A 27378-nucleotide genomic window follows, 5' to 3' on the forward strand; every position below is an offset into this window, starting at 1 on the left:
GGCCAATATCAGATGGATTTCAGATTAAGATCTGAAATATACTCATACATTAACTCTTTAACATTATTTGGACGTTTACTGTTTAGTATATGAGCAAGATGACCTTAAACTCCATTCTAATTTCACATTGACAAAATGCAGTTAACCAGGATGGCATTTACTGTATATGCGAACACAGGGTGTTTTTAGTTAAAACAATGGCCACTAAGCTCATTCTGCAAATACTGAAGTCTGTTTAGTACCAAAGTAGATAATCTAAAATCAAAAGTGTTAACGTAGTCTAATTTTGATTAAATTAAGGCATGTATTAATACTGTATTTCAGCACGAGACAGCTGAAGCATAAATGCCCTTATGACATTCTTAACATGATTTACAAATAAAACTTTAGAGTCAAAGGCCTGATTTCAAGACTGTCAGCAAAAACATTGAAGTCAACCACTCTGTGAAGCCAGGAGTCTATGAGTATAACCACAGTCTTGTCGCAGTTGAGCTTGAGAAAGTTCCTTTGCGTCTGTATCTATATCACATAAGTCAATATCAGACAGACACCTGTAATGTGCAGGAACCGCAGCACCAGTATTTGATTTGGTCTGCAAATAAATCTGAGTATCATTTGCATAGCAGTAAAACCCATGTCCATGATGTTGAATAAGACAACCACCCAAGACAAGGCAACATGTCCAACACAGAATCCTGCTGAGCACCTGGGGTTAGTGGTCCACCATCCACTTCAAGATTTATGAATTATTTCAAGCAGTAGACGAAGCAATGAAGGGAAGTCAGAGTGATCCTTTTCACACATGATAACATCAGATACCGCTATTGACATTATTAAAAGATGCACTTAAAATTATAAGGAGGAGGATGTTAAAAAAAAACACAGAGTCAGATGACATTAGCATCCTGTTAACTACCATAACAACAGCCATGTCGGTACTATGCTGAAACAACATGTGCTATATTGGGGATTGTAATATACTTACAGGAGCAAATTACAGCTACCGTATAATTTTCCTAATAACCATGATATGGGTTAATATGTAATGGGGAACTTAAAACTGTGCTACACAGCAATAAGAAGTTTTGAAATGTTAATCTGAACAAACAGTATGTTCCAGATTAAAATGTGTCCTAACTCTGCGTCCTAGTCTAGTTAACTATTTTTGACCAAAGAATATTGGTAACATGCACACAGGTCTAATTTTGAAATTCGAAGTGTGACACAGAATGGAAATTATTGACTATAAAAACTTTTGTACTTCGTGAACCATTCAGCCTTTTACATTTTGTCACTATTAATTAATGTTAAAAATGTAGGGGTGACAGATTAAATTTCTTGTGGACTTAGCTTTTGTTGCCTAAGCCCTCAGTCTAATTATTTAACTGCGTAATTGAAATTCTTCATGTGATGTTGAGGTGTTATCCTTAACTGCACTTTAAAGGAAGTGATAGTCTGAGTCATCAACTATACACAGCCTTAAGACAAATCCTATATACAGTCAAACTGAGAACATAATTAGGTTTATTGTTCAATTTACTACTCAGGTTGGGGAAAAAAAAAAGAGAATACTAGGAGCTATCCTTCAAACAGGTTGGTAAATAATGTCAGTGCTTTGCAAATGAAATAGTTCACTATTCAATAAAACAAGTGGTTAACTTAGGAAAAAGGGAAGAAAAGGGATGGAAAATGTTAAATACAATATACTAAGGCACTAAGAAAAAATTATAGGTAATTTGTCTGAACGTCAAACAGCCCCTTGGTTGCTGCCATTGCCAACAGATTTCAGTTATATATTTATTGTGGACATTTCATTTATTTTACCCTCTTTTTGGCTCAATTATGATATGCCTATATTTCAGACATTTTTTAACCATTATGGGACAGCTTTCCATTTATTTCTTATTAAATGGTTCAGGATTTTACTTGCACTTTTGATTTTTGTTAATTTCCATTTTTAATGATGTTATGAACAGTTCTAAAAATATAACCTAATATAAGGGTTAGGAGTGTGTTTTAGACCATGTTCAGGATTAGGATTTTCGTACATCCAATTAATTTGCAGTAGGAAGCTGGTTATCAGATTTTCAGCTCCTAATCTTAATTATTACTGATTTTACTGATATTACTGATTTTACTATGTTTCTGATGGGAAGTTTCTTGGTATTGGCACAACGTCTATATATTTTCTACCCTTAACATAGTACTTTTCTCTCTACACCATCCAATTCAAGTGTATGTAAATACAATATAAGTTGTATAATTAGTAACAGTAGAAGTAGTTGTTATTGTATATAGAATGCAATCTATAATTTAATTCTGAATGAAATTACACTTTCCTTGGCATTAAATAAAAACAAACTGAGTAAACAAGTATTGTACTGTTGTGAGCTTGTCAGGAAATATGGGATGCAAATATGTCTCATAAATGGAACTGCCTACCTGTCTAGACACTAAACTTTTGGTATCTCTAATTAAAAGAGCTTTTATGTTTTGTATTTTTATACTTTGGCAATCTCTAGACTGGTTCAGGCAACTAAGGTACTAACTACATTTCCACTACATTTAGAAGGTTCAAAATAAAGAATTGCAAAAATAAAAAGCAATCGAGTTAATTGGATAATCGGATTAATATCGGAAACATTATTTTAAAAACAGGTCCTTGTGCTTATTTCTTCTTAAAACATGTATTTGCTGATAAATGTTATTCTTTTATTCTGTTGTTGTGTGTACTTTGTTAGCTTGCCAATATTTTATGAGGTTCTAGAATGATAACTGCAGAAAACATACTGAAAATCAAAATCTGATGTACTGTAGTAGAGTTTCAAAGTCCCTAGCCGCTAATCAATAAAGATCAATGATATTTCAGTTTGTGTAAAAGTATTCCTTAATATTACATATCACTGATTTCAATTGAACAAATGCTATGAAAACCATTGTTCAGTTTTGCATCCATTGTAGGGATATTAAAATGTACTGTATATTAAATCCAGTGTCAACACAGAACGCCAAAATATTCCTAAAATAAATTTTATCATCTGATTTTCTTTTCTGATTTACAGACACTTGACTGCTTTGGGGATTTCTTTGATCATGTGAATGAACATTGGTGTTTTGATTTCTTCAAAAGAAAGTAAAAAAAAAAGTAGTTTCACATTTATTCAGCCTGGCTTATTTAAACTAAAAGAAATTCTTGGAAGAACTGAGTGCTATTTTTGTCATGGTATACTTTATTTAGCATACTAGAACGTGCTGCAGAGAAACAACAAGTGCAGTCTGACATCATGTGACCCCCTGCTATGACTACAGACCTGAATATGCTGCTATTATGACAGATAACTTCATACATGCCACACACAAATGACAAGGCATGATATTTTCACAGCGTTACCCTGGGATCAGTCTGCGGCGATGGTCTTTGTTTCTTTTTGCATCAAGTTTGCCAAAATTCAAAATGGAACATCTGTCTTGCCTGATTACTCCTGAGCAAGCCACTTATGTGTTTTTGACATACAGTACAGTACTGTACAGTATATACATCCATGTCAGGCATAACTTGTTCAGTGTATTTTTCTCAGGTGGGAATCATATAGGCCAGTGATATTACTGCAGTATTAGTATATTTTAAGAATAAAACAGATCTTATTTGCAAGTAAGTTTTAGAACATGCTACGTAGATTGCAAGTGACGCTCATTTTACCTCAGTGATGCATGAAAGGAAGTTGCAATGCAGTGTTCTTTATCTGCTTTTTTTCTTTTGTACCCACGAGATGTACCCTGTGCCTCTGGAGCAAGATATTTTCTCACTCTAACATAATGTATGTGATTGATGTGGTAATGTAATTAGGAAACCTGACTTCCTTAATTGTGTTATGTCACAACCTTCTTCATATTAACAGGAGCTGATAGCACCCTAACTTTCCAACCAGATGTTGACTTTATGAACGAGATTGAAGAATCAGATAAATACAGAACTTGCTAGTATAACTGTTTCGTGTTTTATTTACTGGGGGTGATACTAGAGATAAAATTACTGATATTGAAAAGTTGCTCTAAAGAAATTTACAGATTTTTTAAAAGTAAACAGATTGATAGAATAACACTGCAGGTTTTCCTTTTTTTTATCTTGTTATTATTTTGTTTAATGATATTTCATGAAGTAGAACATAAAAGTCTGTGCTGCTGGTTTTCCTGCATATAAGAATTCTGTCTGTCCTCCATGTTTAGAGACCCACCTGTAGGTTCTGTTCAGCTTTGGGTGGTCCTCTGCTCACTGACCCAAGACTGTTTTTGACCTTGCTCTTTCTGATGCTGCACCAGTGTTATGAAATAACCTCCCACAAACAAATTTTTTGGCTCTCTTCAAATCCAACTTTGACCTGCATGCTCTAGTGTTTTTGTAACATACTTTTTCATTGTACTTTTTTTTGTCTTTTTCTTTATCACTATGGACAACCTCTTTGGGTTTAGAAAGGAACTCTATAAATAAAATAGATTATTATTATCATCATTATCATAACCCCTTCTTACTATCAGAATGAAAGGATTTAAGTCAAGCTCTTTGTAGTTTTAGAACCAAGGGTCAACACAATCATTACGCATCCTAAAAGTTTATCACAGTGCATGACCTCAGTCTGTTTTTTCTTTACAATCCCCTGAAAGAATTCATAGCACCAATCTAGACTTGATCTCACCTGTGCTGCCACCATGTGTGAACCTCAGACTATGTTGCCTATATATCCAGGTAGTAATTTCATTTCATACAAAATAGTTTGAAATTAATTTAGAAAGCTTTTGTTACAGAAATAACCATGCCTTTCTTATGGAAAACCGCCTAGAATAATTATTTCACAGATGTATTTATAGGTGGTATAATTTTAAAAGACAAAAAGCAGGTAATGACACAAAACTGGAAAAGTGTATTATACTGTAAAATGCAGGCTGTGCTAGTCATCAAAATTATTATAATTATTGCATTTGCTATATAAAGCCCCATTAAAGTGTTTCCAGAAGCCAGAGACAATTCTGTATTTTAAACTGAGAATGTGTAGATTATGTAATGACATTATTAAGTGAAAGCTTCAATAGCTTCTGTAGCATTCTGTAGGTTGGGATGAGAAATGAGCAAAAGGGATAATAAAATAAACAAGCAAAAACACCAGTTGTTAATGAACATACAAAACTATTGTACTGAAATATGTACATCTCAGTGATAATATTCCCACTAATATTACTCTCCTTCTCTCTGTTCCCTCTTAAGTGTGAATTGCTGGCTTAAACACATGTTTTGCATCTGGTTTACCACTTATCTGAAAAGCAATACAGTGTAATTTAGTTATATAAATAACTATTACAACAACGAAAAGAATTTCACTCTCCACAGTGTCTGTCATTTCTACATCGCTCAACTAAGATTCTTTGCTATAATAGTATTTCTATAAGTATAGAAGTAGGATGATCCAGGAAAGTAAATTATTCTCTCTCAGATTCAATTTTATTGTTCAGTGCATATTTAAAAGTTCAACCGATTCAAATAATTTTTTATAACTGCTCCTGTAAAACCAAATATTTAAATCATAATATTCTTGTTTATGCAAGTTTCATGTACATGCATATTTCTTGTGTGCTTCGAATTTAAAATTAGAGCAAAGATTGGCCTTGTGATGTAAGCAGTAGGGGGTCTTCACATTGATCAAACTCCTTATTAATATAAGACATAAGTGCCTTCCAGGGATTCAAGACACCCTGACATTACTTGACCCTGAATAAAAGAAGAAAGCATCGCTTCTGGGGATGGTTTGAAGACTGAATGCAGGCTATTAAAGAAAATGTCTCTTTGCAGATTTAGTGTTTAAGAATAGAGTAAGAGTAATTTTAGAAGGAGAAGTACTGTACTTCTCTTATATTTGAATTTATAGTTCAAAACTCTCCCATAGTCAAAAATCAAATAAATGTACACTTACTCGTCAAGGCACTCATGCAATGTACAGTACAGTTTCTGGAACAAATACTGCATATAACTAGTAATTGACAGTTTATTTGTGCCACAACGTGTTAGGTGAATTTCCATGATTATGGCAGACACCTGTTAAATTTGAACGCATGCCGTGTGCTTTTCTTAATCTACATCAACTGAAATGTGATAGTGCTATATATAGAGTATCTAACTTTTTAACATTTGTGTGTGATTTCTGTGGACTGGAGATCAAGAATGAAATCTTTTCCCCTGCTAACTGCAGATACAGATAATGAACTTCCCTTTTCCAGAGGTCATAATTTTCCTTCCTTTTCCTCCTTTATTGCCCCTTGACTCAACACACCGACTTTGAAGGGGCCCTCTGCCCAGCAAATTAAAGCCAAATATGTATCTGTATCTTGAAGTGCCAAACAGTTAAACTCCTCAATAAAAGGCTTAATCTAAAGCCCCTGAACCTGTGCTTCAAAACAAACATTAAAGATCATGGTGTTCTTTAAAAAGAATATTCCGTCTTTGTTTTTTATTAACAGGGTGGCACTGCATTTTCTCCAGCTTCTGTTATCAACAGCTTCAAAGCCAGAGAGAAAACAACATCTCTGGGCACTGAAGTGGGCTGTTCCTCTACTGACCATGACCAGCTCATATCCTGCCTACGAACTGTACCAGCCTTGACCCTCAACGCAGCACAGACTAAAGTAACACATTGCCTCTGGATACTCCAACTTAGTTTTCTACTTCTACACAAATTAGCATAAAAAACACCAATTCAGTAGAGAGCCTAACACACCAAATTAATACAAAGTAATTATGGTAATACCCATTAAAAACCTTTTTTCACATGATGGGCCTAAAATCAGGTGGCATGTCATTGCTTTTAGTTAACCCAACCTGAAAATTACACACAAAATATTCAGATGCATAGGTGTCTAAAATAGTGAAATAGAAAATATTAAAACTGGGCACTATACAGGTAGAACCTTTTGAAGACTATCTGCTGGAAAATATGCTTTTTTCAATTCAAATTCAAGCTGTTATTGAATATTGTTACTGAATTATAAATATAGCAGAACTAAAAGTCATAGTCCTAGATATTTCTTACTAAAAGAGCTCTGATCTTAGGCCCTGACTTTTAAAATAATATTATATCCTTTATGTTTTCTTAGCTGCTTGCTGTCAGTGGCCCTTTCCAGGCTTGGGCCCCAGTGGTGGATGGGATATCTGTCCAGGAACCTCCCTCTACAGCATTTCACAGCTCACGCTTCCACAATGTTGACTTAATGATTGGCTCTTCAGCAGATGACGGGCTCATCGGTAGAGCAAAACGCATTAAGGTGAGAGCAGTATGTAAGCCTGTTATACTCCTTTTACTATCATTGCTGGTGAGTCTTTTACGCCATCTTTGCTACCAGCTTTTTGTGAAGACAGAAAGCTGTGAATCGCTTCCACTTCATCAATGAAATACTGTGCAGGTACTGTAATGCTTCTAAAATACTTCTTTCTCTATTTAAAAATATATGCTCAAAGTGACCTAAAGAATAGTTATTTCATAACCTCTTGTATTTATGACAATTAATATACTGGGTCACCATTTTGTCCTCTGATATTGCAAGACTGTCAAGTTACACAAATTCACTTGTGTCATTAATACGACTCCCATTCCTGCCCTAAACATGCTCTTCTAAACTTTAATGCAGAAATTTGAAGTACTGCAAGGGAGAGCCAGTAGTAAAACTGCCTTCTATGAAGCTTTATCGAATTCCCTGGGTGGAGACGACAGCAACTCGTTTGTGAAAGACGCAGCCACATGGTTTTATTCCTTGTTGCACGACCCCTCTCCTGTGGGCTACAATGTGTTCTCACGAGCGCTGGAGAACGCCACGCGGTAAGAGGCCCAAGCACAAGCCGTTTAGACCACAATGCACCACACTGTCATAATGTGGGAAGATCATATAAATATTTATTTTTCTATGTTTCTTACTGATTTGAGTGGTTGGAACTGTTGCTGGCCTGCGTAAACATTTAGAGTGAAATGAATAATACAGTACATTTGCACTCCCACCACCTCATCAAAGGAAGTTTCCTGGAAACTGTGAGTAAAATAAAGACCCTGTGGTGAGTTAAATAAATTAGAAGTTGGATCACACAGTCATTACAACAACTAAGTGAATGTAAAACAAACTCTTTGTCACGTGTTTCAGATTTGTTTTGCTTGTTTTATGGTTTAAAATTGAGATGTAAAAATTCCGTTTGTCATCGCTTGGAAGGTCCCACTCAATCATTGTGTGTTTAACAGACAGCAAATAATGGATTACATTTATTATTGTGATCCCTGCGATGCCTCGTCATACTGGTAACTGTTCAATAATTTTGCTATCGGTCAAATTCGAATTTCTGTAAACTAATATTCATGAAAACTAAAGAAAGCATCCATTTAAGAGTTAAAGCTTTCACAGTAACCCCGTGTTTTCCTCAAGTGAGACACGGCAGCCAGTTTCGAGAGCTATCAGATTCGTGGTCAGGAGGAAGGAAGCTGGCATCTTGGTTAAGACTGAAATAAATTCTGGGCAGAGCTGAGTGACGTTTTTTGTCATGGTGTTAAAAATACTCTGTATTGTGAATACTAGGACTTGCTGTGCAGAAAAACAAGTACAGTTCCAAAACTGGTTTTGGTTGTTTTTTTTCCATTCAAAGTATAAAAATATTTTTTTCAGAAAATACAGAGGGAAACAGCTTTGGGTCATTTAACACTTTAAATTTTGTCCTACATTTTGCTTACTCTCAGCAAGGTATAGAGTAAGGACCATTGCGTCACAAAAAAGAAACACTGTGATAAATGTGGTGAATGGTGGCAAAAAGATATCATAAAATATTTAGAAGAATCTAAAGTGTGAACCAGAAATGTGTAGAACATCAAACTGAAAGAGCATTGACATACATTCTATCATTAACATCTATCAAATATAAAATAAGAAAATTAATATTAACTGTCCATCCTAGGTACACTTAATAAATGTTGTCAAATGTTGGTAGATGTTTCCTAATCTTAGATACAGAATAGACTGTACTAAAAATCTTATCTTATATTTCTTGTAAAGGCAATATAAGGGGATGTTTAAATAGAGTGGTGTCCTGAATAAATCAAGCAAAATGGTTACAGTACATTCTCAAAGTCACGTTCAAGGTTCACAAGGCTTGTCACGTAAGATTGATTTTTCACTGGTAGCAACATTCATAATGAGCAGCCTGCATAGCTCATCGTTAAAATGAAACATTACAAATGGGAAAGTCCTCCTATCAGCAGTGTCCCTCCTGTGCCTCACTGCAGAGCTTGGAGCACATTCTTTACCAATGGGGTTGTTTGAGTTTATGCACAAAGGCACAATTGGTGGTTTAAAAATTGGATAGGTATGTAATGAAATTTAATTGGTGATTCTAAATTGTTTTAATTGTTATTTTTCATGCATATGTTTGATTGTTATTTCATGAAATGCTCTTATACTAAGTGTAATGCTAATTAAAACTCTGAAAGACAGCATTACAAATGAAGTGTGAACTATTTTAAGCTGCAGTAGATACTCTGAAGAGAGTGAGGTAATAATTGCGATACAACAGATACTGTAATGCCAGCACCATATGTTTGGGATTCGGCCATTAAAAAACAGGATAGTATCAAAACCTCTCACCTTTATGGAGTGGAATGAAATGAAATAGATTCATTGTGTCACTGAAAGTCTGTGCTTAAATAGGAAAACAATAACAGTTTTGGAAGAAAGCTTGTGCTATAAATGTACAAAAGATATTGATGGCCGCAGTTTTTGCTCTTCCATTTTTGCCAGATGCCTGACAATTCAAATCTCCATAGCACAGAACAGAACAAACACAGAGGGGATAAAAGGTTGAGCCCGTATTCCTTTTTTAAGGAAGGCAAAAGTAAATGAGACAAAGGTTTCAGAAGAGGTGATGATAAACTTAAACAGCAGCTGTTTAATTTAATTATTTATACTTTAAACATAAGACTGTAAGAAGGTTATAAATGACTGGCCACTAGACCCATCCAGTCTCTTTGGTTATTAGAATCTTACTGATCCTCTATGAATTGGCTTCATTACACTGCTCTCCTCCCCACTGATACCTGGTGTGAGGTGAGCGTTCTGGCGCACTATGGCTGCCGTCGCATCATCCAGGTGGGGCTGCACATTGGTGGTGGTGGAGGGGAGTCCCCATTACCTGTAAAACGCTTTGAGTGGAGTGTCCAGAAAAAGCGCTATATAAGTGTAAGCAATTATTATTATTATTATTATTATTATTATTATTATTATTATTATTATTATTATTATTATTATTATTATTATTATTATTATCCAGTAATCTCATCAAGACGTTTTTGAAAGTTCCTCAGAAATGGGTTTAAACAGCATTACATGGTCATTTTTACATTTAGAAAAAAGTGCTCCCTTTTCTCAGTCTTAAATAGTGTTTATCATGACTGTTTCAAAAACATCACTGTTTTTAATATAGTAATAATTTACCACAGTGACATCAATTCTGGATATAATTCTCAAGTAACATCATCTATGCTTATGTTGTTTACTTTTAATGTTCTAAATAATCAATATTCAACACATTCAATTACTCCATAATTTCGTTTTAAAGTCAAACAGTTCCCTGTACATCTTTCTTCTACACATTAAAGATATAGAGCTACTGTGTGGTCCTTCAAGACCGCGGGATGTTCTATTTTTGGTCTTCCTTAGATCTTACTTAACCTAACCTAAAAATTAGTTGTCTAACTGACAAAAAAATAATACTTACTCTATTTTTGTGTTGCCAATCTGACCAATATAAAATAAAAAACTGCAGCCCACTATGATCTGAGTTGGGTGTTCCTATGTCCATATCAGCCTTTTCCTGTCCTTAAAAGGGTTACAGCACTGAACATAATTATTATAGTAATTATATTTAGTACCAATGCATCATACCTCTATTACATGCAAGGCTCTGGAAATAATCATTTGAACTAAACTACTGTATAAGATTAGAAATACGATTCTAAGGTGTAGTAAATACAGAGTTAAAAAAGTCTTCAAACAAGCAATAGCAGTAAGCGATACAGAATTTATGATATGGTATATTAAGATTTCATTAAGTCCTTTGATAAAATTCCTGATAAAAGATTAATTATGAAATTACAGGGAGAAGACATTCCTGGTAATATGTGTACTTGTGTTAAAATGTATTTAATGGACAGAAATCAGAGGTGAATGTTCAATTTGGAGTGATGTGTTTAGTGCAGTACTGCAGGGATCTCTATTAGGAGCCATATCAATGAACTCAACTCTGGTACAGTTATTAAACTATTGCACTTGCAGATGATGCCAGAATAGGATCGAATTAACAATTACAACAGAAGCTCCAAAAGAATTGTAAAAAGACTTTAAATTACGAACCAGACAAAACCATGAAAGATGACATTTCATGTAGATAAGCGTAGTGCGTGTGACATACAGTACACTATGAAAACTGAATGGGAATCCAGGCTTTAAGAGGCTTCTCATGAAAAAGACCTACTCTAGGTGTTTATGTAGACATTGCCGTCTTTTTGACCGGGAAGCGATAGAAAAATGTAAACAAGTTTAGAATATGGAACAGTTGTTACATTAGTTGTGTACAATGCAATCGTAAAACCTCATTTAGAATATCACGTGCAGGTTTGGTTATTGTTTTACAAAAAAGATATTGGTGCTCTGGAATCAGCTACCAGATATATTTCCCAGGCTCAAAGGAATGCCCTACACTGACAGGCTAAAAGAACTGATCTTCTAATCTCACACACAGAAGAAAAGGGTCCCTATTAGAAAATTCCAAAATCGCCAAAGCAAAACCATTGGACTTCTTTTGAATCGACAGTATGATATGAACCGGAAGATATAAACAGAAATTACAGAGATGAGCATTTAAAACTGCGAAGTTGCGTAGCCGTGTTATTGAAGCTGATACTTTGCTTCTATCAAGAAATTGCTGGATTAGATCCTTGGATTATTTAACTAAAAACCAAATGAGCTAATGATCCCTAATGTCCTCTCATTTGTAACGCGTTCTTATGGTCTTTTGTATCTTTCTTTGTCTGCGTGAGTGCCGGTACACATATCTGCCAGACTCTATAGTCCCAGTGTTCAAGGGGTGAAGAGTTATCTTCAAACCACAAATTTGGGTTTGACTCGGACGGTTGGCTACGTTAAAGGCACAATTTCTATTTTCAGTGTGTTGGAACTGAATATGACACATTGAGGGAGAGATCGAGAGAGAGAATCCCAATTCCAATTACTCAGCTGTAATGGTCTGCATTTCTCAGGCCCATTTCTATAACTGTCTCCCTAATAATTGTTAAATTTATGTCACGTATGCTGAATACTGTTTATCTACCACAATTATTTTCGCTCTCTGTACTGTTCATTTTCTCTGATGAGTTTGGTTTATTTGCTTTTTGTGTTCCACTGAAATTATCTTGTCCTGAAAAAGGATGGAAGGAAACTGTTCTTGTAGTTAGAGTATGTAAAACCTCAACAGTTTCTATAGGGGATGTCTTTCATCCAAGCTGGAACACTGTAGTGCAAGCCTGTAGGCATGATAAAGTTTTAGCAACCTATTACCTAAAATGAAAGTAATCATTTTCAATCAGTCAGTGATAAAAATGTTTTATGTGGTAATCCCCATAAATAATAATCCATTAAATCATCAATTTTTATCTAATTCTTCATTTTTTTTTTATTTTTTAAGACTATGAGTTTTTACATTTTGAAAAAAGTTACAATTATTCTTTGAGCTCTTAGGGAAATATAATTCGATAGTGGAATAAATGGCAATGGAACAAGTATCTTGTGCGAACCTTCTGAGACTACTGCACTTGCTCCCTAGAAAATCTGTCGAGTGTGTTATTATTTGGAGTGGAACCACAACACGTGATGAAAAGACTGGGGTTTTTTGTCAATGTCGTTGAGGTTAAGCCCATGGTGGCTGCAAATTCCACATAAATAGTACCGAATTCTTTTTCTTGGAACTTAGTTTCCCTCTAATTTTCCCTGGTGTGTAGTGCAATTTTAGTATTAAATGCAGTCATGTAGTCCTTATAACTGTAAACTGATAAAAAGGAACTGAAATTGTGTGAAACCATTCAACCAGTCTATACCTTCATTTAACAAGCCTGTTTGCAGATTCAGTTGTTTTCCCTGTTCAAAGGGTAATACCAGACTTACACAAAAAGACAAGAAGAATGTGAAACATGTTTTAGATAAAATAAAGCTAAAGAGAAATATGAAATCCAATATTAGACTAAACAATATTCAAAAATAAAATTTGCATATGTCACATTCTTGTGTTACTGAATTCTACCACGCTTTTTAAAATGTTGAACTCACTCAAGTTTTTTTCTGCTAGAATATTTTTGGATAAATGTATGAAACTGCACATGATTTATTGAGTGTTTTTTTTTACTTTATTTAGTATGAGATGCTATACATTGTAGCACAGCTCCAGCGATATTTTATTGATTTAAGTGCATGATCATTTCCAAAACTTGCTTTCGCCAGCTCTCAACTATATAGCCAAGCAGAGAGAACAGAATGTCCCTAGCCGTATGGAAGCCGTTTTGTTTCCATATCATATTATTCATTTTTTGGCTTTCAATATGTGGCATGAACTTAGCACTAGAATTTTCATCTGAGTAGATAAATTATGCTGATGCATTCTTCATACCTCAAGATATCAGAGAAAGGCCACTATTTGGGTATGATAAAGTAATTCACATATTAGGGATTTCATTTTGTTTCACAGAGGTATTGGGAAGAAACTCAAAGTATTTGCTTATTTACAAAGCATGCAAAATATTAATGTGTCAGGCAATAATTATGCCAAAAACTATAATCTACCTTACCTTGAAGCCATTAAGTTTTAACTGGAATTGTAAAGTTATTGTCAAATAATGGCAAAGATAATAACAGTGTTTTGTCAACTTCAAGATGAAACAGAAATAAATACCTGTTATCTTTAACCTACCTTTTCATGTCTTCAATTTTATTCATGGGTGAGTAAAGAAACAGGTGGATGTAGGTCTGATTAACTTCCAGAAACACCGTGGCTACACTAGTGTTCAAGCTATTTATAAATTATATATTTTTCCTTAGTGAATTACTCTATTAATGTGGCATTTTGAATGATAATGATAACGTTTTTTTGTCTCCTTGTGACTGTCAAAGTTAACTGTGACTTGTCACAGAAGTTCTGTGCCTCTTGTTGTGCTTAGAGCTCTTACATTTTCTTTGGTACTTGATGGTACTTAGAAGAATATGGGGTTTGTCCATTCTAAGACACTATGAAAGCATGTTCTCATATAAAACATTAGAAGCAAGCTGGTAACAATTAGTTATATTTGTAGGACTTTCATTTCCATCTGCATGGTTGCATGGAGCTCATACAGTATAGAAAATGTGGTGCATTGAAGTTCACTTATTTACGTGGTGCCTGTAAATTTACAAGCTCACAATTTCCAAGCACTGTTACAGAAAACAAAATCACAATACCCAAGTTATGCCACAGAGAGACAACAGGAATAAAATACACAAATAATAATTTGAACATTGACAATACTAAGCAGCTGAAACTGCGCATGTTTAGTACTTCTGGGGACAGCAAGTACAAGAAGGGCTTGAATTGGAGAATCTTTATTGCCACAGGGGGTCAGTAGATCACACAGGTAATCAGGATATATTTAGATGAATCGCTATGTCAGTATGAGCCTCAAGTGGGATTTGAAGCCTACTAGTATTACGTGGAGTTGCTTAGTACCTCTTAAAATGTCTGCACTTGAAAAGGCCTTTCTGTACCACAGGAAGTTTACACTCAATCTGAAGTATTTAAGACTTATTATATATAATGGTAGTATATAATATACTCCCTCATTTAAGTGAGGGAGCAGTCAAAATGTGTTAAGTGCATGTACAGTATGCGAATATTACATTGTTCAGTGAAATGAATCCGAATGCAGTTTCATTCTTAATACGATTGGCATTAGATTCAAACTCCACTGACTGAAAGTGACTTAAATCTGCTCTGGTATTATTTGCTTCTGGAGAACTAACCTCTTCCCCGGCCAGTAAAGATACAATTCACTTTTACACAGGACTGCTTTGCAAATCAAAAAACTTCTCTGGCCGCCATGTTTTGACCACATAATGGGTGGTGTCGTACACATAGAAAAAGCAATCTGACCCATGGATAACACACCCAAAGAACTGAGGTTTGCACAGCAAGCCAACCTATACATTTAATTCTAACTATATTTATATCTGTTTAAATTAGAACATGCACTTTGTGGAAGAGTTTACCTAAAACTTCCTCAAAAAAGCTATACATTTTCTACTGTATTAATGAAAAAATGACTATCCACTTGTCTTAATTAACATAATAGAGACATAACATAGGGACAGGACAATACAACTTTTGTGATGGAAATCTGGAATGTGAAACAAAATTTGAAGGTTTCTTTTTGTCTGACACGTGAAAATCTCCTTCCGACAGAAGACTGAGTATTCAGATTCGTACAGTGAATCTCAAGCATAGTTTCAGAATGTGTTGCTACGCATTTTTAATTACAAGGCCTGCCTTTCTATCAATTTAATTTCAAGAGATATTTGTGATAACTCGTTCTCGAGAACTCTCCCAAAATTTAAGCATGATGATCTTCATTGTATTAAATATATGCTGACACTAATATTCACTGGGGGATTTTTGAGGTATAGAAAATGAAATTGTAACTAATCTTTTGAGAGTTAGTTTTCCTTCTTGAATATATTCCTATGTAATTAGTATTTCAAGTAGAATAGTAATTGTAATAATGCAATCATAAAATTAGGTAAAATGCTGTTTTTAATATGGTGTGAAAACACTGTAAAAACAATGATGAACAATTCAAAGCATTAAAAGAAATTACATTTCCAGATGTTTATTTTTGATTGGGAGCTTGGCGAGTGGCGGTCTTAATTAAAGGAGTTTGAATTTCATTATAAAGCTGTACAGTAAATTACAGTAGCTCTTGTTGCTGCAGGTTCAGATATAGGTTCACAATAGTAAAACATTTGTTTGCTGAAAATAATGTTCATGATCTTCTTTAGATTTCAAATAGCAATTCAATGTGCATGTTAATGTTTTTTCCAGTTTTTAATTGAAAATGTATGTGACTGTAAAATAAATATAAATGATCCTACTAGTGAATGGATTCAAAATCACAGCTAGTGCTTATAGTATGTATACTTGTTTTCCGAAAAGAAGGATAATACTTGTTGTCATTGATTCTGTTTTATCTCTATGTTATTGCAACATACATATCTGTTGCTCAACTCACTGAATTCTGATTCTCACCAAATTGTAAGGCTGAGCAAAATAAGTAAACTGAAAATGAAAATCAAGCCTACTGTATGTGAAAAAAAGTGCTGACTATGTGTACTTAATCCTTGGTATTTTTTCAATAACATCAAAACACCTGCTTGCAAGTACAGAACATGTTCCATAGGGTTATAGTCTAAAAAAATATGTTTAGACACATTTCCTTCTGTTTTCATCCAGACAAAAAGGTAAGTAAAGATAAACCTTTAAAACTGTCTTTTTTAATGTCTATATTTGATGTTCCCTTTCGAACACTTTCCATCTGTATTTGCTAAAATGTTGTGGCACATAAAACAGATAATAAGTGTTAAAAAAGTTTTATCTTTATAAATTATTACAAATTGCAGATGTCTGAAAAACAACAATGACCTTTTCTTAATTAGAAAAGGGGTACCAACATTTAGCAACTTAAAGAGCTTTAATTGACCGTGCGCATTAAATGGAATATTGGTCTTGTTCATTATATAATTTCAGTTGTTAAAAAAACCAAACTGAATATTAGCAGACCACAAAAAGTGGTTATTCACTTGAATGAACTGGTGCTGAACCTCAATGGTGTACAATTATTCCCCTCAAATATGGTGGCAGTAATCTGTCACTACTTTGACTAAAACAGTGTAGTTCCTTCAACTAATCAGGCAGCAATATCTCCCTTTTTATGGGCTTTTGAGCTGAATTTGAAATACAAATCTCTATTTTTAAAATCCTACGGGTTAGATTGGAAATTCCTTCTCAAAAGCTGCTACAGGGCAAGGAGATAATGCAATGATGTAAAGTTATTCTCTTCCACCTTTGGTGACCTTGAGCTAAAGGGTCAAGTGGGATCATGTTCAAGATGTTTGGGATTCCACTACAGTGCATCGTTACTCCCATAAATCATAATTACGAAACAACACCATCCAAGCTTCAGCAGAAAAGGGACAGAAAGGGCATTGGTTTGATTTTCGGCCTGTCACTCAGCAAGCCACTGGGGACAATGACTTATGTTCTTATGTGCTTACAGGTCAGTTGACTAAATGGAGGAAGCCTTAGTTTTAGAAATGTGAACTTTACTCAAAATACCTAACATTTCTTCTTTTGTTTCTTGCAAATAATAACAGCCTGCAAACCACTATGTTTATGACTAATAAAATAAAAAGCATCAACTTCCATAATGATAAGTTATACTCATGTTCCAAAGTATTTTTATACTGTGTGACTAAAGAAACGTACTGTATCACTTAGAATTGCAACAAATCAGAAGGTAATTATCAGGCAGCTGACAGAATCTTTCTTCTATCTGACATTTTATTGATCAGATATGACAATTAAATTCATTAACATTTGTCATGAAAAGGGTTGGTCAACAGGGCATCTTCAGGGAATGTCACTGTGTGTAACCAGAATTGAAAGCTGTAAATCTGTGATCCTTGCTTTGCTCCAAATCGCAGCTCCTGTTTTGTGATGTCCTGTCCCTTTGGCCTTAAAGACCGTGTACAAGAACGTGCCTGTTGACTCCTCTCTGAGCCCCTGGTGCCAAACATCATCTCAGCTCATATCACAAATATTCAGTGAGGTTCAGAGCCAGCAAGCTGGATATCCCTAACATTAATGTAACCAACTCATCTGGCAGGAGTTACAGTACCTCCCGACATCCCGTTGTCCTGCTGTAATGTGGTCACATGACGATCAGCCTGCAAACAAGTCCCAGGACTTGATAAAAGCAGCACTGTGCAGTTAGGTTTCCATCAATTAGTGCAAATGGAGTTGAGATAGTGCATTGATTCTCATGCTAAGACCACTGTATCTGGTATTCCCCATAGACTGGTTTGTTGTACGTTCAGTAACAATTAGCATGGTGTTCTACATACTGTGTCTGCACCACACTTGCTGACACCCGTTGAGGTGGTCGACACAAACCCTTACTTAATCGCTAAGGACGTGACTTCTCTGCTGACGAGTCCACTTGGGGTAACGCAGCAGATTATGAATATTTCCTACGAAGCTGAAGGTGTTCATGTTGAGACTTATCATGGTGTCACTCTGTGGTTAACATTTAAAGGCTTTTCTGTTTGTGTTCATTTCTCCTTTTCTGTGACTTGTATTTATCCTCTGGCTTAACAGTATTCTCTTTTTGTCTTTTTTAGAGACCTTTTCATCATCTGTCCTATTGTGAAGATGGCCAGTTTCTGGGCAGCCAACACAAGATCCAATGTGTTTATGTACCATGTACCAGAAGACATAACACAGACCAGGTAATCTAGATCATAAGACAGAGAACAAATGGCTTTCAACCCATTTGTTTTCTATGTTAATCTCAGTAATGAGTTCACCCCAGTAGTCCAAAAGTCCAGCTGTCCATTTTCTAACGTCTTCCTCCAACTCAGAGTCACAGGGGAGCCAGAGCTTATACTGACTAGCAATGGGCACCAGGTGGGGTTCATCCTGGTTTGGATGTTAGTCCATCGCAGGGCAGACACACAAACACAGACACTCTCACGCCAGGGCCAATTTTCCCAGAAGCCAAATAAACTACCAGGCTTTGGACTACAGGAGGAAACTGGAACACCTGGAGGAATACCATGTGAACACGAGGAGAACATACAGACTTCATACTGATAGCACCCCAGGTCCAGAATTGAACCCAGGGCACCTAACCTGCAAGGGAGCAATGCTACCTACTGCACCACTGTGCCGCGGTCCTAAAGATTTTACAGGACATAAACACTTCAAGATTTATATCTAATTTTATCAGTCCTGAATCACACATTTATTCAAATACGGGAGAGGAAAGATGTCTTGGTGATTATGAAATATAGTGTAGGAACTCTCTCTTTTTGTGATTCACCACAATAAAATATATCGATATCAGTTCCTTGATAATGTCCTTGAACTGTAACAAATGTTTTGGAAGACTGCTATGTTTTTTTTTTTCTGTGAAGTTTTCCCTGTCGGGAAATTGCAGACATACTAAGGCATACAAGCTCAATGATTAATTACTTGTGCAGCTTTCAAATTTCATTTGTGCATTTTTTATACTCAGACTGAAAAACTAGATGAGAAAAACGCACTGCAGAGCTGAATGCTCAGTAATATGTCTCTCATTAGCAAGAGATCAATGAACTACAATGAACTATCTATTCATGAGTGGTAAAATATGAACAAATAACCACAAGCATTCGACTTTGACAGCGACACTTTAATATAATTAAAATGAGACTTTTGTGTTGTAATTATTATTCTTACATATGTAATGATTTGCAAAATGCAAGTAAACCGTAAATGTGAGAAAGACAGTGAGATGAAATCACTGCTTTTTATGCTTAGTAATTGAAAAAATACATGTGACCTATTCCCTTAAAACTTTCATTCTTATCTTTGTTTTTGCAAATACCTACCCAAATCTACAAAGAAAGAAAAATAAAGATGGAGGTTGGAATTCTTTTAAGGGTTTTAGAGCTTTTGCTCCCAAAACAACACTTCCATGTTTTTTTTTCCTCCCTTGGAATGTTATGTAATGCAGGAAGTAGCAATTTATTGGACGAGATTCAGCTTCTATGAGACCACCTCCGAGACATGGCAGTAATACTGTGAATCTGAACCACTGCCGTTTAGGTTTCTTATTATTCCTTATTCTTTCAAATATGAAATAACTGTCGAAGCCGAATGTCTTCTGTCTGTACCAATTCATCTGCTGAAGATTGATGCTTAAATACATTTAATTACAGCTAGCATAGGCATTGGACTGCTTAAAATTAATCTAGAATTGACTTTTTTACTAACAATTTAGCTATGCTCCATTAAGGTAAGCTGCTCTTAATTTGATATATTATTTAATAATTTTCCATTTTTTTTTCTCTTGGAAATACATTAACCACACTGTGACGGGTTATCCTGTCTGTAGTTTTGCTGTTTTGAGGCCACCCTGTCACACACATCTACGAAACCTGAATAATCAAAACTTGCTTTAAAAAACTTCAAACTCTTTAAAACAAAGCATTAGAATCAGAATGCAATTATCTCTGTAAATCAAATTTTCATTAATGTTATTCTGATGTTAGTGAACTGCTAGTTAACATACTGTATGTTCATTAGAGATGTGTTTTTAATTTGTCTTACTTTGAAACAATGGGGCTTCTTCATGAAATCTTGGGAAAATAATTGGCCACCAATTCAAAGTTTTTTTGAATCAACATCACTGGAAAAAGCATCCCCCTTTTTCCAGTGATGTTGATGCTCTTAGAAATGCACATTGAATTCTATTTTACACAGGTGCTTGGCATTCTTTAGAAGTTGACATGACCCAAGGGAACAGTCAAACTTGAGAAAAGAATACAAGATACTAAAGAGAAAGAAAAAATGACATGCTCCTTGAGTCAAAGAATTCTATTTTTTTTTATTACATCAATTACTATGTCTTAGAACCTAATCCACTGGACTATTACAAGAAGCAGTTTGTTGTGGTCCCGTGACCTATAAGTAACTAACATCAAAAGAACTAATCCAGGCCCCAAAGGCTTTCTCTTATTTGTAACCTTTCCTATGTTTTTATTTTTATATTAGCTCGTCCATCCCTTTTCCTCAGTCGAAAAGGAGTCTATATGAGCCCTGAAAGGAGTGAATGAAACGAGTAGAAGAAAATAAGTCACACCGTGCCAGAGAAAGTGGTCTAAATACCAAATTGTGATTTTGAGTCGTCGGAGTATAATTAAAGGCTCATGAGCTATTATTGAACACCTGTGTTAAATAACGTTTTGGAATATGAAATGGAACGAAAATACTGCCACCAGGCAGCACAGGGGAGGAAACAACAGCAGTAAACCAGAGTTCACAATTCCAGCCTACCTCTTAATAGCTACTTTTACCTGCCAGCTTGTCTGGTAATCTGCACAAAAACAAACATAATTATCCCAAGTTATAAGAAATTACTTGGCAATTACAGTCATTTTTTGGAGTAGAGGTGCTTTTTTTTAGCTTCTTTTCCCTCTTCAAAATAAGATCCACCCTTCCCATCAAAAGAAAATATAAAGTTGGCTTCTGAAAGATACTGGCATTTATTTTATACCACTCGAGTTTGTGCAACACATTCTTTTCACAATTTTTAGCAAAATGATTATAGAGTCTGCACGTTCGTGATGCGTTTTCACAGAAGCCAAATGCATTTCAAAAAATAAAAAATTGTTGTTTTGTTAATAGCTGGGTTTATTTACAAAACAAAAATAAGACAGTCTCTTAGCTGCACTATAATCATCACACCTACCAGCAGTTAAAGTTTATATGTGGTTGATTCACAGAGGACGAAACACTTACTCAAAATGTAAATAATACTATATATGATTAGACATTGTTATTACATGCTCACTTCTGGTGCAAGCATGCAAAAGTGGCCAAAATATCATAACATAACAACAGAGGAAAGGTTACAAATGAGAAGGTACTACTCATCACATCTACTGTAGCTTGCTTGGTTGCTGGTAGCTAATGGATCCAAAAATCTCATCCAGCCATTTCTTGAAAGACACTAGGGCGTCCACTTCAAAACTAAATACCTGGGTAGCTTGTTCTGGATTCCTGTTCTCTCACCATATTCCCATTAAACAGCTTGTTCAATCTGTTTCCACAGTTTTCACTTGTGCCATTTTGTTTCACACAGTTGATTTTGAAGCAGTTCACGACAATTTTGCAGGCTTGAATTAGGTCCCCTCCTTGTCGTCTCTCTTTGAAACTTTAAAAAAATTCAAGGTTTTAGTATTTTAGCTTGACAGTTTGAACATTCCTGGAGTCTTGGAGCCCAGGGATATATTGCTCTTATGTAGAATGATTACAGGTCATTGTTATCATTTTGTAACCTGGACCAAAATTATACACAATGATCTAATTAAGTTCTCAATAGTACATTGTACAATTTTGACATAACATCCCTTGAATTAAATGCTACACTTTTAACTACATATACTATTATTCTATTAGCTTTTTTGTTGCTTCATCACATTGTCTAGCAGGCGTAAATGATGTGTCAACATCAACACCTTACTTTTCTTCATAAGTAGTGTATACACATGGGCAATATTACTCATTTTTTATTTATTATTCGAGTTTTTGTTACCCCCTGTAAAACTCTGCATTAAATGTCATCTGACCATTCTTTGCCCAATCCAGAATTCTGCCTAAATCGTTATGATTTTCCTTTGCAGACTATGCGGCATTTGCTAATCTATAAACTTTACTACTTTACTGACTATACAAGAATCTAGGTTGTTAATTGAAACTAGAAGAGGCAGTAGTCCTAATACAGATACTTGTGGTACTCCACTGATTAGATCACCTCAGCTGTATGATCTGTCCCTTGTCTGTACTGTTTTTTTAACAACTCTCAATCCAAACACACACATTACTATTTGCTTTTATTTAAGTCCTTTAACAGTGTAGAAAATAAGTTTTTCCAAGACAACATTTACTACCAACAACCTCTGCTGTGGAAACAGGGACTGGAGTTTAAATGCTCTTTACATGCCATGTCAGAAAGCACATTTAATAATTTAATACTAAATGTAATTTAATACTAAACATCATTGTATCTAATTTTTTTTTTGTTTTCCATCCATTGTCCGTTGATTCCACACATTCCTGTATCATGGCACCAATATGAAGAAATTTGATGTTGTCATACAGACACATGATCTGACTTACTCTGGGGGACCTCTTCAATATGGGATACTTCCATTAAGAGTATTTCAGATTTTGTGTGCAGCAGAAAGACAAAATCAACATGATTTTCCTGTTTTTAAAAACAAAATAAAATGTCTTACGGGAAAACCTACTTTAATTTGTGAAAAAGTAATTTACGTTCTTACAGCTATTTTCAATGAGGATTCACCTTGACTGTGACTCCCTCAGTTCTGTGTACCGGATGTATAATGTGTTTGATATCAGGAGTAGGGATCAAGCACTGCCATTCAATCCTTATTCATGAACAAAAGAATATTAATATGAATATTTTCAAGCCAATAGATTAAAAAACAGATATAACTAACTCATAATCACATCAGAAAATTACAAACAAAAGGAGATCTTTTGGCTCATCTAGCATGTTTGATTGCGAGTAGCTAATTGATCTGTGGATCTCACCTGCATGGGTTTTTGATGTATAGAGTTCTATGAATCAGTGCCTACTAGAATTCATTTCAACATAAAACCACTGCTTTTAGAGTCTGGAGACTCTAAATTTGAGAGTTGTCAAGTTCAGAAAACAGCTCTTTCTGCTTGTCTTTTATTCTAAATAGGGATATTCCCTGGTCACAATAAGCACTCTTGATGGACAATTGCTATAATCTGGGCCTCTCACAATATACACCTAACATTCTGTCTTTTGAATGTCTCAGTGAAAAAAAATCTGGGCCTCCTCTTTCACATGGTTTAAGTTTCTGTGTCTCAATACTTTTTTTTTTGCTATAGAGTATGTTTATCTTTCCCATCTTTATCTAATGTAGCACTGTTCATGGTACATAATCATAAAGCACTGTACAAAACAACACACTATTGTGTCTGTCCAAAATGCTGTGAAACCACCTAATGTTTTTTTCTTCACCGTCTGAGCCATAGTTTTGTGCTTCCAATCAAATCATTATTACTAGCTACTGCAGTAATCTTCTATCTCTCGCATTTTGATCTTTTTTGTTTACATCAGGTTCTTTTTTTGCTTGTTCTTATTAATCTGTGGCTTCTTCCCCCAGATTCTCTTCCATTCTACTTTGAATGTTTTTTTTATTTTTTCAGATTCCTTGTCCCAAACAGATTTCTGCCCTTCTCATTCAGATATGATCCACTGCATCTGTACAAATAAAGTGGGTTCTGACTAAAAACAAATTGAAGGACACTACTTTAGACTAGTCAAGTGGGGATATCTGTTATCTTGTCTGTAGCAAGTAAGTTGATGCACATACTGTATTATGGTGAATATAATAATTAATCAATCTGTGAATTAATACTAGAACAATATTGCTTCAATATTTTATAGTAAAACCTATTAATAACATCATAAATGTGTATTCCATGCAAAAAGGAAAAGAAGGGAGAGCCTTTTGACTTGTATATGAAACATGATGACTTTAATCATTAATCTATTCCCTCTGCCAGACAGCCCTGATTATGTTGTTTTCATTTTCCCTTTATTCCACCTGTGTGTGGGTGACGGCACAACAAACATTATGAATGTCAATGTGCTTCCTTACTTCTTATCCCAGGCAATACACACTCAGCTCTGAAACAGCTGAGTAGTTCCACTTGTATATCACCACAAGGTGATAAGTACTTTATCACAACAGAACTAATAATAACACTACTAATAAAAGGTTAATAATAAGTACAGGTGTACAGATATGAAATTCTGAGAGCTTCTTAGGACCCCTAATATGTTGTCTGGTATGACCATTTTGTTACTGCAAAGTACCATCGTGTTTGTGATATCTACTACTAAAATCCTGAAAACCTATAGGATAATCCTTCAAATTAAACCTGTGATTCATAGCCTATTTTAGCCTTGACCTTCTTATTAGATCTCAATTCTCTCTTGCACTACCTATAGTGTGATTAAAGTATGATTTGTATGTTACATCACATTTTATTTACAACACTTTCAAGAAAGGGTAGCATTTCTAATGACATGCATATTTAACCAAAGGTTGTGTCCGTTTGACATAATTAAAGAAAACTAAAATTGAAATAAATGTGATGGTGGTAAAATATTGTGACAACTTTGTTGGATTCTACAGGATTTTTTCAACTTTTCTCTAAAATGTTTAATTTATTCATATCAATTTCGAACTATTTTGTCTTGTTCTTAAAGAGGTACAATTATTTTTGCTAAGAAATTATAAAGTGTAGTCTTCACTCTGCAAATTTAAAATATGGCTTTTGTGATATTAGGAGAAAGTGTTATTGTGACTCATTATGACCATATGTATTGAGCTGGAGCTTTTTGTTTCTCACAATAAGTAAAAGAAGGATTCTATCATCGATATTTGAAGCATAAGGTGCAATATCGATGGAACATTTTCAAAGAAGTCTTGTGTTCCCAAAAGTCTAAGTCAAATCAAGCTACTCAGAAGTCTAGAATAAAAGGTACAGTAGGATGTACTTTATGCCGAATACCGACTCTTCAGTTATGCCACTTTCCTTGAGAAATTAACTTACAGTGCAGAGTCAGTCTGCAATAACAGTTGCTATATTAGGTAGGTTTATTTTTAAATATTTTGTAGTATCTGGTGCACATACAGTACTGTACTTCTTCAATGTTATTTCCATGTTTATGTTTAAACTTCAGCAAAGCATTTTAAAATGCATGGCTAGTGTTTATTAACCAAAGGGTGATACAGTTTAGATCAATGGCTCGAATGTGCCGATCATTTTTGTCTGGCGTAAATTTGTTTCAGTCTAGTTTATAATTAAAAGTGTAACTTGAGGGTGAAAACTGGTCACAATACTGGAAGATCAGTACTTTCTTCACAATACAATTTATCTGGGCACTAGTATAGGCCTGTAACAGATAGGTGTGCTGGCTTTGTATGGGTTATTTTTAATTTATACCACTCAACGATTAAAATGCACTTACAGTATATGTATTTAGAATTGCCAGATTAAATGCTTTGTCCTTTTTTTAAATGATGCAGAATTACTGTATCTGCCTTTACTTTGCTCTTAACTTTGAAGTAGTATAGGCCAGACCATCCATTTCTTCCTGCATTACATCAGTATTTATTACCCCCTAGGTTGCATTGTGCCCCTTGAAATATGAGAGATGACCCTTTAAAAGGCCCTGAAATGAAATGTCATGTTAAATCCAGATCGACTGTGTGATGTTGAAAAGAGACATTCTCAGAACATCTTAAAGAAACATGGCTTTTTAAACTCCAGTCCCTGTTTCTACGTTTTTTCCTCAACATCATCATCATACAATTTGAGTAAAACTATTTTTGGTAGATGTATATAGATAGAGTAGGCTTTAATTTAAAACTGTACATATTACTTCCATTTGCACATCTTGTGTTATAGAACACATGGAAAGGCTAATAATTTTGAAAAGTAAAACAGAGAAAAAACTTTAAACTTTAGCTGTGGTTATTTTTCAGTTTTTTACAGTATGTCCAATTTGTTATAGTTTATTAGGAACGTTGGTCAATATATGAATTGTCGTTTTAATGGGTTTTAATGACTGTTAACAGATAAAAGTAGAAATGCTCTTGATAATGTTGCATGACACCAAAGAAAGATCATCTGATGTTTTTATTAACATCCTGCTTGTGGGGGATTCTCTAACTACATCAGACAGTGGTAAAGTAGAAATTGTAATTCAAAGCTATTGAAAAGCTATGTCTCCCACATTCCTCAGATTTTTGTGCCTGTACCTTATCGCTGGAATTTAGCTGTAGTTACCCTGAGCGTTTGCCAAAAGCATTGCATTTCTCCAGTGAATATTTTTTGGCTGATGCAATCCACTTTGGCATGACCACACGGTTTTTCAGAATTAAATGAAGCTCTGCTTCAGCATCTGCTGAACACTGGAGACAAGTTCTTAATAGTGGAGATTTGTACACAGATGGGTTTGGCATATGAGAAAAAGACAATTCCCTGGAATTAAAATGACCAGGAGGTTATTTCTTTGCAATGTTAATGACAACTGAGGGATCACAACCGTCTGAGTCTCTTAAAATTGGCACTGAAATTACAGCACTTGAGACCAGTTTCTAAGCTTCACACCAGGAGCATCTGTTTTTATTCTAAAAGGAATAAATAACAAATGATGTTTCAAAACTGTATATGCTTGACCATAATCGATTAACAGAATCCTGTGGCCAGATTAATTAAAAAGTCAACCCATCTATTAAATATAAATTATACTGTATACTGAGTGGAGTGTCCAGAAGAGTGCTATAGAAATGTAAGGGTTACTTTTTTAGTGTTTGATGGCAGTTTTTCATTTGAAGAAT

The 27378-nt window shown here is 34.8% G+C and overlaps 1 protein-coding gene across 1 annotated transcript in view; it reads left to right on the forward strand.

Moving 5' to 3' along the window:
* tg (thyroglobulin) overlaps nt 1–27378 on the forward strand; it is a 104306-nt gene that overhangs the window by 71760 nt on the left and 5168 nt on the right. Inside the window, exons 42-45 of the mRNA XM_015357396.2 lie at nt 6508–6672; nt 7141–7308; nt 7672–7859; nt 18541–18648. Coding sequence (XP_015212882.2) covers nt 6508–6672; nt 7141–7308; nt 7672–7859; nt 18541–18648 — 629 coding nt within the window. The remainder of the gene's footprint in view (nt 1–6507; nt 6673–7140; nt 7309–7671; nt 7860–18540; nt 18649–27378) is intronic.

This window comes from Lepisosteus oculatus, chromosome 10, assembly GCF_040954835.1.
Source record: "Lepisosteus oculatus isolate fLepOcu1 chromosome 10, fLepOcu1.hap2, whole genome shotgun sequence".
Taxonomy (NCBI): Eukaryota; Metazoa; Chordata; class Actinopteri; order Semionotiformes; family Lepisosteidae; genus Lepisosteus; species Lepisosteus oculatus.